The sequence below is a fragment of the Coregonus lavaretus genome (genome assembly GCF_964263955.1).
Source record: "Coregonus lavaretus genome assembly, chromosome: 26".
In the NCBI taxonomy this organism is placed as follows: domain Eukaryota; kingdom Metazoa; phylum Chordata; class Actinopteri; order Salmoniformes; family Salmonidae; genus Coregonus; species Coregonus lavaretus.
Genome location: NC_140013.1, coordinates 17,464,875 through 17,478,814, shown reverse-complemented (window position 1 = coordinate 17,478,814; position 13,940 = coordinate 17,464,875). Strand labels below are relative to the sequence as shown.

Below are 13,940 nucleotides of genomic sequence, written 5' to 3'. Positions count from 1 at the left end.
TAATGTGATAGGTATTTTAGTGTTACTCTTTTTTTACACTTAAAAATAAATTAATAAATAACATATTTAATCAGTCGTCCTCCTCAAATGATGAGGATGATGACACAATCTTTGTGAGAGGGATGGTATCTGATTTAATTGGTCCTCAATTCGTGGCTCAGACACTTCATTCAGGATAAATGGAGTTAGCCCTGAGTTAGCCTGCCCGGAGCAGGATAGTTCTGAAGGATTTGTTGCCATAGAAATTTACCTGGCTAAAAGGTGAGGCTCTTTCGTGGTACCGGTTATCCCGAGTTGAACTCAGAGTTTACAAAAGTTACCTCGCTAACTCCTCAAACCTGATTCATAGCACAGGGCTCTGTTGTTCTCTTGTGTCTATATCAGCTCTAAACACACAGAGTGGAGATGTACGGCGATGGCAGGCGACGTGTGGTCACAATGTTAATGGCAGTGTAGGGTTGCATAAACACACCCACAAACTGAAGCAGCAATTTTCCCTGGCAGACCATGTAGTCATAAAAACGTTTGCATCTGTCTTTCTGTTACAGAATGATTATAGTCATCATATACATAATATTATCACAATTGACTGCTTTTTAGAACAAGTAATTGGTTTCCTTTATTGAGAGGCAATGTTTGTTTTTAGTGTACTAGTCCTATATCCTAATGCACAGCAACCTCAACTTTGGGGGGGGGTATTGGTACAATAGTCTGCTGCAGCTTGTAACGGCAAATTTTTCTGGTTTCTGTTTTTAATGTCAGTGAAACTTCACATGGCCATGAAATTGTTAAATAGAAACCACAGATGTATAGCTTTGGTGGGTGGGGAAAATCTATAGAAACTTTTGTGGCTTTCTCCAACCTCATTTGGTGCGTGGGCCTCTGTCTGAGGCGATATGTCAAAAATGGGTTTGGTTCCTAGTACTGACAGACATAGAGAAAATGCTGGGAGCATTTTGAATGTGGTGTTTAACAGTCAGGTCTTTAATAGAATTGACATTTTTAAAAGCCTATTTTAATTCTAAGCATCCTTTTAATACAGCAGCCATGGTCGTATACTCACTACCTGTTTTTCTGGGTCGGCGACATTCACATTTGTTAGGACATCCAATTATAGAAGCTGGAGAGAGCAGCATCATGCTGATTTGCAGTTTTAGGCAACCAGAAATTACATAGAACATTCTGTATTTTTTAATACGCACCGCCACAAAGTATATGGTAGGCTAGTGTCTTTGATAACTGTCTCCATGCCTGATCACTCCCCGTCTCTAGCAGATAGGAAACTGTTTCATTTAAGCAACAGAGAGACTTTGCTTTCATTCATCCGTTTTGTGTAAGAAATGTGTCTTCAAGAGGCAGCTACCAACCAGGACAGTGGAGCAAAATACATTATGTATGGGAACCTGACTCCATGGGTTACAATGTTGTATGTTATCTTGGTTTGTTTGTTTCTGTGTGGGGCCGAGTGCCTATATTCTTGGTCTTTATATTTATGAACTCTCCTCACATCCTGTTATATGCTTTTATCGTGCCTTTTGACTGTTTGTTGCCTCTCAAATGTGAGATTTAGAAATGGAGAGACAGTTTATACGGTATATTTCCTTCATATCTAATGGACTGTACCTGTCTTCAACCTGTCTGTTCTGTTGTCTGTCTGTAGGTAAGTTCCACCTGGTCTCTAAGACAGGCCGTATTGAGAAGAGTGTGGAGGCCCACAAAGGAGCTGTATTAGCCGGGAGATGGAACTACGACGGGACCGCTCTCATCACAGGTGAGGGGGACACAGGGTAATAAACGCACACAAGAAAATAACACTAAAATGTAATACACTGCTCAGTAACAAATTTGTTATAACTGCCGTAGGTTGTAACTCAGATTGTTGATGTTTCCTCAGCTGGGGAGGACGGGCAGATCAAGATCTGGTCTAAGAGTGGCATGCTGAGGTCCACCTTGGCCCAGCAAGGTAAGATTACTAGGAATTCTTTTTTCAAACTTTTCTTTCAAATACTCAGCTCAAGCACTTACTGTAATTGAAAACAAATTTGTGCAGCAGACTCGCAGTGCATAGCCACACTTTGTTTTGAAACAAAAGCAGCCACCAATATTGTCCCTTTTAACAATTTCCTGTTTTGTCAGAATGGGGCCCTGTAGTTTTTGTGGTGCTGTTGCTCCACAGTGTAGAGCCAACATTGCACTCTCGCTGTGTGACTCCAGGTGTGTGAAGAGGTGTATGTGTGTGTGTGCACTAATCTTCCAGCCCAGGGTTAGGCTGGCGCCTAGCCGAACCGAACAAGTGTGCTCGTATACTCCCTTAAAAGACCTTCGCTTGAAAAACTGGAAAATTCTGTAATAGTTCTGTTTGTCCTTCTTGAGATGTCATAGCCAGTGTACACTTCCTCAAAATAGTCAGAATTAATCTAAGATAACTCAAGAAATCTGTAATTTATTTTGACGTACAGTACCAGTCAAAAGTTTGGACAAACCTACTCATTCAGGGGTTTTCTTTATCTTTATTCTACATTGTAGAATAATAGTGAAGACATCAAAACTATGAAATAACACATATGGAATCATGTAGTAACCAAAAAAGTGTTAAACAAATCAAAATATATTTTAGATTCTTCAAAGTAGCCACCCTTTGCCTTGATGACAGCTTTTCACTTTTCACACTCTTGGCATTCTCTCAACCAGCTTCACGAGGAATGCTTTTCCAACAGTCTTGAACAAACGTTCACTACCCATGTGTGATTGAGGATGCACTGCATTAATCATAGGGGGTGAGTGTGTTAGCCTGGTGCTTTCTCAAGACGTCTGTAGGTCTCTCTCACACTCTGGTGTGCCCTGTCAGAGGACCTGCTGCTGCTGGGGCTTGGGCCGGGCCTGGGACAGTTGTAATGAAGTCAGACCCATGAACACAGCCACGTGAGTTACAGAGAGAGAGACGGCGCTGGCGGACATTTTGTAAACATAAGGCAACTCACAACCACCAATTATAGTCTCTCACACAGACTGCAGTGTTCATTAAGGCCCCTTCTGCTTTTGAGGGCACCTCAGTGGATGAAAGAGAGAGAGGGAGAGAAAGGTATGTAGAGAGAGAGAGAAAGGTATCTCTAGTAGTACAGTTTGAGTAGTACAGTTTGAAGCACTACAGGATATGCCTCATGTTCTGACAATTTTGAGACTTTCACATTTACTTCACCAGTTGGGATTTGTGTGTGTACAGTGTGTGTGTACAGTGTGTTTACAGTGTGTGTGTGTACAGTGTGTTTACAGTGTGTGTGCATACAGTGTGTCTGTCTGTGTATTTAAAACTGCTGTAAACGATGCTGGTGCGATGATCTGAAAGATGGCCATTGTGTTAAGAGCGTTGATGGCCAGTGGGTAAGAGCGTTGTGCCAGTAACCGAAAGGTCGCTGGTTCTAATCCCCAAGCCGACTAGGTGAAAAATCTGTCGATGTGCCCTTGAGCAAGGCACTTAACCCTAATTGCTCCTGTAAGTCGCTCTGGATAAGAGCGTCTGCTAAATGACTAAAATGTAAATGTAAAATGTTAACAGGGATTTAGTCCAGGCAGATGATTTAAGATGTCAACTATGGAGGATTTAAGATGAGAGAGAATTGTGTGTGTATTTGTGTGTGTGTGTTGGACTATTAGGGTGTAATGCTGCTGGATACAGTTGAAAATGCAGTCAATGCTCCAGTTCTATTTTTATTAAAAGCACCATAAAGTTCCAAAGGTTTATTGGAGTGGAGTTTTATTAAAATCCATAAAAAAGACTCCTAATGATAAATCTCTCTATCCAATACTCGCATACAGATGGTTTACTTATTAATTGATTCATTGTGCCATTTGAAAAATATTCTCAGTAGTGGCCCCAAAAAACATTCGGTGTTGATGGTAAAACCTGGCCATCCAGATGACATGGATGCATTTTCCCGAATGAATGGGCTCTTTGCTTCCATAGAAAACTGGGCAGAGGCAGGGGCAGTTTAGCCACACGATGCACATTCTCCCTCAGTCCTCTATTTAATGTGTCTGTCTGTGTTGTTGTGAACCATGGCATTGACTGGACAGGCTTGAGAGGGAGTGAGCTGCACAGCACAGCCGCTGTTGCACGTTCAGTTTTGCAGAGCGCGTGGATCAATTGGTGGTGTCACCTAACAGGTGTGGACACATCATCCACACTGCAGATGCATCTGTGCAGGTGCTGCTCCCCCTTATGCACACACACACACATACGCACACACACACACACTGCAGGAGTCACAGGTACAGCTGGGGGCCTTTGTTGTGAGTCTTGAGTGCAATGATGTAACCGTGTCCCATTTGTGTGGGAGGGGGGAGGAAGAGAGAGGGAGGAGAAGATGGGTGTAGAGGAGGAGGGGGGCAGAGGGAACTCGTCTCAGCCGTCTCTCATTGTCAGCCCGCGATCATGTGACTTCTTGGCATTTGTGAGAAACCACAAGCACCTGGAGCAGGGTTAAATGTCAGCCTGCCTCTCTCTCACACACACACACACATACACCCACACCACATGGTTTAGGCAGGTTTCTCTTAACGCTCAGCTGTCTTGGTGTGATACACAGCCAGGTCTGCAGGATTGCAGCAAGCTATGCACGCAAAATCCCATTCCTACAGGCTGTATGAGGTGAACCCTAAGAGTAAATATGACACTGCTGTGGTGTAGAAATTAGAAACGCAATCTCCTCCAGCTACTGCAGTGTCTCCATCTCTGTGTTTGTAAGGCACACCAAGCACTTCTCCCTCTTTGATAAGGACTGCCTCGAGGCAGACTGTGTGATAGCTAATCAAACCAGAGTCAACTAACTAGTGGATATTCTACTGACAGAATTACTTTATTATATGTCATGCTGTCTGAGAAGGAGATGCAACTGTGAAACGTCCTTAAACAAGTTTCAGTTTTCATAATTTTCATAATTTTAATGGATGTGTTATGAAAATAGTATTATAAAAGTAATTGTTTAAGCACATGGACATTGTTACGCAGTGTGATTCCTCACCTCTCCTGCTGTGTGTGTGTGTCTCTCTCGTTCTCTCTCAGGGTCTCCTGTGTACTCGGTGGCCTGGGGCCCGGACTCTGATAGGATCCTGTACACGTCAGGCAGACTGCTGATAATCAAGCCCCTGCAACCCAGCGCCAAGGTCCTACAGGTACTGTGAGTGTGTGTGTGCGTGTGTGGGGATTGAAGATCTCGCACTCCAGTGAGTATTTTTCTTGTTCGTGTACATTTGTTTATTGTTCTTTTTGGCACTGAATTGTGACTGGGACCCTAAGTAAACACCAGAGGGTTTAGTGTGCACCCCCCCTTCACCCCTCTCACCTCACCCCCTCCCCCTGAGCAGAGCAACAGCTGGCAGTGTATGGAGAAGCCCCCTGCACAACTCTGTGACCCCTGCAACCCCCCCCCATCCCCAAACCCCCTCACCTCATCCCCCTGCTCCCTCTGGGAGAGATGGAGCTGTGGGAGAGGGGTTTGGGGAGGCGGGGGGTGGAGATCAGGAGTTGTGGTGATAACCTTCACATGGCAGGAGGAGAAAGGAGACAATGACTGAGTTGACTCCTCCTCTTGTCCTCCTTTTATGGCATGTGCCTCTGGTTATCTGTTGGTCAATAAATCTCATGAATATTGACATACAGTGCATTTGGAAAGTATTCAGATCCCTTGACTTTTTCCACATTTTGTTACGTTACAGCCTTATTATAAAATGGATTTAATTGTTTTTTTTCCTTATCAAGCTACACACAATACCCCATAATGACAAAGCAAAAACAGGTTTTTAGATTTTTTTGCAAATTTATAAAAAATAAATAACTGAAATATCACATTTACATAAGTATTCAGACCCTTTACTCAGTACTTTGTTGAAGCACCTTTGGCAGTGATTACAGCCTCAAGTCTTCTTGGGTATGACGCTACAAGCTTGGCACTCCTGTATTTGGGGAGTTTCTCCCATTCTTCTCTGCAGATCCTTTCAAGCTCAATCTGAGGTCCTGAGTGCTCTGGAGCAGGTTTTCATCAAGGATCTCTGTACTTTGCTCCTTTCATCCTTCCCTCGATCCTGACTAGTCTCCCTGTCCCTGCCTCTGAAAAACATCCCTACAGCATGATGCTGCCACCATCATGCTTCACCGTAGGCATGGTGCCAGGTTTCCTCCAGACGTGACACTTGGCATTCAGGCCAAAGAGTTCAATCTTGGTTTCATCAGACCAGAGAATCTTGTTTCTCATGATCTGAGAGTCCTTTAGGTGCCTTTTGGCAAACTCCAAGCGGGCTGTCATGTGTATTTTACTGAGGAGTGGCTTCCGTCTGGCCACTCTACCATAAAGGCCTGATTGTTGGAGTGCTACAGAGATGGTTGTCCTTTTGGAAGGTTCTCCCATCTCCACAGAGGAACTCTGGAGCTCTGTCAGAGTGACCTGCCTGACCAAGGCCCTTCTCCCCCGATTGCTCAGTTTGTCCAGGTGGACAGCTTTAGGAAGAGTCTTGGTGGTTCCAAACTTCTTCCATTTAAGAATGATGGAGGCCACTGTGTTCTTGGGGACCTTCAATGCTGCAGAAATTTTTTGGTACCCTTCCCCAGATCTGTGCCTCGACACAATCCTGTCTCGGAGCTCTACGGACAATTCCTTCAACCTCATGGCTTGGTTTTTGCTCTGACATGCACTGTCAACTGTGGGACATTATATAGACAGGTGTGTGCCTTTCCAAATCATGTCCAATCAATTGAATTTACCCCAGGTGGACTCCAATCAAGTTGTAGAAACATCTCAAGGATGATCAATGTAAACAGGATGCACCTGAACTCAATTTCAAGTCTCATAGCAAAGGGTCTGAGTACTTATGTAAATAAGGTATTTATGTTTTTTAGCTTTAATACATTTGCAAAAATTTCAAAAAACCTGTTTTCACTTTGCCATTATGGGGTATTGTGTGTAGATTGATGAGGGGGAAAAAACAATTTCATCCATTTTAGAATAAGGCTGTAACGTAACAAAATGTGAAAAAAGTAAAGGGGTCTGAATACTTTCTGAATGCACTGTAAATGTGACTGTCCAACCTTCCCTTACTTTTTTGAAGGGGAAACTATTCTGAAGATTTTTCCCAGTCTCATTCGGCATGCTGAACAATCAGCAACACATTAGGATGTGTCAGTAAGTCACTTGGCTAACGCTGGGGTGTGTGAGTTAGTTAGTGTGTGTGTTTAACAGAGATGTAATGGGGTCTCTGACGGGGTGGTGTGTGTGATCTCGTCCCCGTGGCGACCTGCGAAGGCTCTGCCCTGTTTCCAATTAGAGCCAGGTCCAAACTGTTACATTAACACGGAGCAGACTGAGAGGCTGTCAGAGAGAGCACCACGCTCTACCTTTACCTCTAGCTCTCTCTCTTCTTGTCCACTATGCTCCTTCTGATAAGTACTCTCCTCTCCCCTGTATTTGCTTCATCATGTCTCCTGTGTGTGAACTCTCCCTGCAGTCTTCTCCTGCTTGTCCTTGTCAAAAAAAACTGAGACATATTAGCCTGCAGCCCAGCGGGTAGAATATTGATATGGACCTGCAGCACCCCTCTCTCATTCTACCTCTCTCCCCTTCTCCCCATCTACCTCTCCCTTCCGCTCTGTCCTTCCCTCTGTGTCTCAGGTGTGGGAAAGAGCCTGGGACTGGTTAACTGAGGTGTGATCCTGAATTTATTGGTTGGGTATGTAGAATATCACTGCTCTCGCATAATCATCTGCTCTTTCTCTGCTCTCTCCTCTCTTCCTTGTCCCTCCCTCCCTTCCTCTCCCCAGTGGAAGGCCCATGATGGGATCATTCTGAAGGTGGACTGGAACTCTGTGAATTACCTGATACTGTCAAGTGGAGAGGATTGTAAATACAAGGTCATATATGTCCCGTGATCCCAAAATTACTATCTACAGTTGAAGTCGGAAGTTTACATACACTTAGGTTGGAGTCATTAAAACTCATTTTTCAACCACTCCACACATTTCTTGTTAACAAACTATAGTTTTGGCAAGTCGGTTAGGACATCTACTTTGTGCATGACACAAGTAATTTTTCCAACAATTGTTTACAGACAGATTATTTCACTTATAATTCACTGTATCACAATTCCAGTGGGTCAGAAGTTGACTGTGCCTTTAAACAGCTTGGAAAATTCCAGAAAATGATGTCATGGCTTTAGAAGCTTCTGATAGGCAAATGTACATCATTTGAGTCAATTGGAGGTGTACCCGTGGATGTATTTCAAGGCCTACCTTGAAACTCAGTGCCACTTTGCTTGACATCATGGGAAAATCAAAATAAATCAGCCAAGACCTCAGAAAAAACATTGTAGACCTCCACAAGTCTGGTTCATCCTTGGGAGAAATTTCCAAACGCCTGAATGTACCACATTCATCTGTACAAACAATAGTACACAAGTATAAACACCATGGGACCACGCAGCCGTCATACCGCTCAGGAAGGAGACGAGTTCTGTCTCCTAGAGATGAATGTACTTTGGTGCAAAAAGTGCAAATCAATCCCAGAACAACAGCAAAGCAAAGGACCTCGTGAAGATGCTGGAGGAAACAGGTACAAAAGTATCTACATCCACAGTAAAACAAGTCCTATATCGACATAACCTGAAAGGCCGCTCAGCAAGGAAGAAGCCACTGCTCCAAAACCGCCATAAAAAAGACAGACTTCGGTTTGCAACTGCACATGGGGACAAAGATCATACTTTTTGGAGAAATGTCCTCTGGTCTGATGAAACAAAAATAGAACTGTTTGGCCATAATGACCATCGTTATGTTTGCAGGAAAAAAGGGGTTGCTTGCAAGCCGAAGAACACCATCCCAACCGTGAAGCACGGGGGTGGCAGCATCAGGCTGTGGGGGTGCTTTGCTGCAGGAGGTACTGGTGCACTTCACAAAATAGATGGCATCATGAGGAAGGAAAATTATGTGGATATATTGAAGCAACATCTCAAGAAATCCGTCAGGAAGTTAAAGCTTGGTCACAAATGGTTCTTCCAAATGGACAATGACCCCAAGCATACTTCCAAAGTTGTGGCAAAATGGCTTAAGGACAACAAAGTCAAGGTATTAGAGTGGTCATCACAAAGCCCTGACCTCAATCCTATAGAAAATATGTGGGTAGAACTGAAAAAGTGTGTGCGAGCAAGGAGGCCTAAAAACCTGACTCAGTTACACCAGCTCTGTCAGGAGGAATGGGCCAAAATTCACCCAACTTATTGTGGGAAGCTTGTGGAAGGCTACCCGAAACGTTTGACCCAAGTTAAACAATTGAAAGGCAATGCTACCAAATACTAATTGAGTGTATGTAAACTTCTGACCCACTGGGAATGTGATGAAATAAATAAAACCTGAAATAAATCATTCTCTCTACTGTTATTCTGACATTTCACATTCTTAAAATAAAGTAGTGATCCTAACTGACCTAAGACAGGGAATTTTACTAGGATGAAATGTCAGGAATTGTGAAAAACTCAGTTTAAATGTATTTGGCTAAGGTGCATGTAAACTTCCGACTTCAACTACAGTGGGGAAAAAAAGTATTTAGTCAGCCACCAATTGTGCAAGTTCTCCCACTTAAAAAGATGAGAGAGGCCTGTAATTTTCATCATAGGTACATGTCAACTATGACAGACAAAATGAGAAAAAAAAATCCTGAAAATCACATTGTAGGATTTTTAATGAATTTATTTGCAAATTATGGTGGAAAATAAGTATTTGGTCAATAACAAAAGTTTCTCAATACTTTGTTATATACCCTTTGTTGGCAATGATACAGGTCAAACGTTTTCTGTAAGTCTTCACAAGGTTTTCACACACTGTTGCTGGTATTTTGGGCCATTCCTCCATGCAGATCTCCTCTAGAGCAGTGATGTTTTGGGGCTGTCGCTGGGCAACACGGACTTTCAACTCCCTCCAAAGATTTTCTATGGGGTTGAGATCTGGAGACTGGCTAGGCCACTCCAGGACCTTGAAATGCTTCTTACGAAGCCACTCCTTCGTTGCCCGGGCGGTGTGTTTGGGATCATTGTCATGCTGAAAGACCCAGCCACGTTTCATCTTCAATGCCCTTGCTGATGGAAGGAGGTTTTCACTCAAAATCTCACGATACATGGCCCCATTCATTCTTTCCTTTACACGGATCAGTCGTCCTGGTCCCTTTGCAGAAAAACAGCCCCAAAGCATGATGTTTCCACCCTCATGCTTCACAGTAGGTATGGTGTTCTTTGGATGCAACTCAGCATTCTTTGTCCTCCAAACACGACGAGTTGAGTTTTTACCAAAACGTTCTATTTTGGTTTCATCTGACCATATGACATTCTCCCAATCCTCTTCTGGATCATCCAAATGCACTCTAGCAAACTTCAGACGGGCCTGGACATGTACTGGCTTAAGCAGGGGGACACGTCTGGCACTGCAGGATTTGAGTCCCTGGCGGCGTAGTGTGTTACTGATGGTAGGCTTTGTTACTTTGATCCCAGCTCTCTGCAGGTCATTCACTAGGTCCCCCTGTGTGGTTCTGGGATTTTTGCTCACCGTTCTTGTGATCATTTTGATCCCACGGGGTGAGATCTTGCGTGGAGCCCCAGATCGAGGGAGATTATCAGTGGTCTTGTATGTCTTCCATTTCCTAATAATTGCTCCCACAGTTGATTTCTTCAAACCAAGCTGCTTACCTATTGCAGATTCAGTCTTCCCAGCCTGGTGCAGGTCTACCATTTTGTTTCTGGTGTCCTTTGACAGCTCTTTGGTCTTGGCCATAATGGAGTTTGAAGTGTGACTGTTTGAGGTTGTGGACAGGTGTCTTTTATACTGATAACAAGTTCAAACAGGTGCCATTAATACAGGTAACGAGTGGAGGACAGAGGAGCCTCTTAAAGAAGAAGTTACAGGTCTGTGAGAGCCAGAAATCTTGCTTGTTTGTGGGTGACCAAATACTTATTTTCCACCATAATTTGCAAATAAATTCATAAAAAATCCTACAATGTGATTTTCTGGATTTCTTTTCCTCAATTTGTCTGTCATAGTTGACGTGTACCTATGATGAAAATTACAGGCCTCTCTCATCTTTTTAAGTGGGAGAACTTGCACAATTGGTGGCTGACTAAATACTTTTTTTCCCCACTGTATATGTTATAATGTGTGTATCACTCAGTCGCAATACTGTGTAATTGACCCTGTTCCTTCTCCCACCTCTCGCCCCCTCCTTCCTGTCATCTCCCTTCTTCCCTCTCTCTCAGGTGTGGGACAGCTATGGTCGTCTGCTCTACACGTCCTCGTCACATGACTACCCTGTGACCTCAGTGTCCTGGTCTCCGGACGGGGAGGTGTTCGCCATGGGCTCCTTCAACACCCTGCGCCTCTGTGACAAGACTGGGGTAAGGGCTCCCCTCACAACCCACCCCACCGCCCCTGTCCTCTGCCAACCCCTCACACACTTCTGTGTACTGTCACTGTGTGCGTTTCAGTGTGACAAACATGGTTCTAGAAGAGGTCCTCCGTCTCTTCCCTAGTGTGTGGAAGTAGCTCATGAATGCATGGTGTGAGTCTGTCTGTATACCTCCCTCACTAGTCTCTGTCACATGTTAGTATTAATACCTGGTGCTGATAGTGCTGTTGATAGTAAGTGGACTTGTATTGAGAGAATGATGGATGGTAATTGTTGTTTTATTATTCTTCAACGTATGGCCAGAAACAATATGTGGAGTCTCAGCTGGGTTTGTTGTTTAGTTAGAAAAGAGATGTCAGTGTATTGTTCTATGAGACCTGGCCTAATGAAAACAAACAGCACAGGGCTCTGGTCCTCCACACTGATCACCACATTTTTCATGCTACATTTTGATCTAATTAGGATCAAATGGCGGGGGTTTTTAGCACCAAAATAAATGGTCTGGAGAGAGACTCTGAGCCAACGCAGATGTCTACACAACACAGAGGTTATGAAAGAGTTTGTGTGCGTGTAAACACTGTGTGTTTGAGTTTGTGCATGCATGTGTGCATTCAAGGGTATTAGCTTTCGCTTGTCTAGTTGTTACAGATCAGTGTGGATGAAGAAAAGTAGATGTGGAGAGGATGGAAGCCATCTTGGTCTTCTGAGTTGAACCCTCGGTAGGACACTATTCAGTCAAAGCCTGTTGCTAGCTTTTGGGGATTACGAGTCAGAAACAAGATAGCAGCAAGAGTACAGTAATAAGCAGTATCTTTGTTTCACACTGTAAATATTGCTTGGTTTTTTGAGTACACAAATCCAAGAAGATTATTTGGAATACTGAGACCACAGGAATTCTGTGAGCGGGTGTAATTGCGTCGAATAATGAACCTAAATCACCTTTCTTCACAATGACAATCGTGTCTCTGTGTTGTGAGTTTGTTTCGTTGCTGGTCTGTTCCATTGTTTGTCATTGCGCCACTCTGTGTCTTGTGGTGGGGTTGACTAGGGCTCTCTCTCTCTCTCTGATGATGGTGATGCGTACAGTAACTCTAACTAACTGGGGTAAGGGTCTGTTTGCCTTCACCTCCTCCCCAACTCCTCCCAGGCCACAGAGTGAGAGTGTAGTGTATACTGTATCCTGGCCCTGGCCCGCCGTGGGAGGGTTGCTCAACACCAGGGAGAAGAAGACTGAGGAAGAAGAGAAACAAAGAGAGGAGAGAATGAGAAAAGGCCACTCAGAAGTCACGTCATGACTCCTCCTTGATGAGTTGATGAATCTGATCCCGTGTTCTGTCGGCCCAGCGGCCCATGCACATTTGGTGTATATGTTGTGTTACAGTACGTTCATGGTAACTGTTGCATCCCTGCCTGTATCTGGGCTGTAGTTGGGCTGTGGCGCAGAAGGAGTTAAGTGCAGTGAGGAATCTTTGCTGTTACTACCGTGACTAATGGGCAGGAGTTTCATTCTGTATCTGGTACAATGAAACCTTGCACTTTACAGAGTGCTGCCTCAGCAGGAACGTCCCAGCGCGTTTAACCCCTAACCTCCAGCAGGACTTCTCTCCTCCTCTCTATCTCTCTCTGTCTTTCTCTTTTTCTCTCAATTTTTTCTATCTCTCTCTCTCTCTCTTTTTTCTCTCTATCTCTCTCTCTATTTCGCTCTCTCTCTATCCCTCCACGGGACAGATGAAGCGCATTACCCTCCTCATTATCAAAGGGCTGGGAGGAGGGGGAATACCCCATTACACACACACACACACACGCGCGCGCTTGCGCACAGACACACACACACAGATACTGAGCCACACATCAACAAAGATGCACAGATACAGACACGTGTTGGGGCTAGTCTCAACGTCAGCCCTGGACTGAACTTGATCACTTATTCTCATGGGCTTTTTTATGGATTGTTGATTATTTTGAGATATGGCTTTCTATTGGCTTGAATAAGAGAGAAATTGTTAGGATCTTGTAAGTCTCCACCCCCTCTCCTCTTTTGGCATGGCTGATCTTGGATTCTCTATAGGCACAAAACAGTACACTGTCACTTTTACTGGATTTGAGCACAAGAAGTGAGTGTGTCTGTAGATAAGTGTGTGTGTGTGTGTGTGCGTGCATCCGTGCATGCGCTCCAATGTGCCTGCGAGACAACAGTCTATTTACGAGGCACTGCAGCTGGTGTCTAGCGTCTGGATTCTGTCACGATCCTTGACACTGTGACACTCACTAACAAGTGTGACTCATTGTGCCCTCTCTCCTTCCCTCTCTCTCTTTCTCTTGCCTTCTCTTTCTCTTGCCTCCCCTCTCTCTCCCCCTTCCTCCCCTCTCTCTCCCCCTTCCATCTTGCTCTCTCTTCTGCAGATCGGTACACAGACACTATCATAGACCCTGTTAGTGTGTGTGACTGCGTGTGTGCACGTGTCTGTTCGGCTAATTTGTCAGAATAACAAATACAGTCTGATGATGACG

At 44.2% G+C, this 13,940-nt stretch overlaps 1 protein-coding gene across 1 annotated transcript in view; it reads left to right on the top strand.

Moving 5' to 3' along the window:
- The window catches only part of LOC311102067 (intraflagellar transport protein 80 homolog), a 57,036-nt gene that overhangs the window by 1,299 nt on the left and 41,797 nt on the right, over positions 1-13,940 (top strand). The window contains exons 2-6 of the mRNA XM_084143287.1: positions 1,661-1,771; positions 1,895-1,963; positions 5,063-5,172; positions 7,811-7,900; positions 11,281-11,418. Coding sequence (XP_083999413.1) covers positions 1,936-1,963; positions 5,063-5,172; positions 7,811-7,900; positions 11,281-11,418 — 366 coding nt within the window. The 5' untranslated portion in view covers positions 1,661-1,771; positions 1,895-1,935. The remainder of the gene's footprint in view (positions 1-1,660; positions 1,772-1,894; positions 1,964-5,062; positions 5,173-7,810; positions 7,901-11,280; positions 11,419-13,940) is intronic.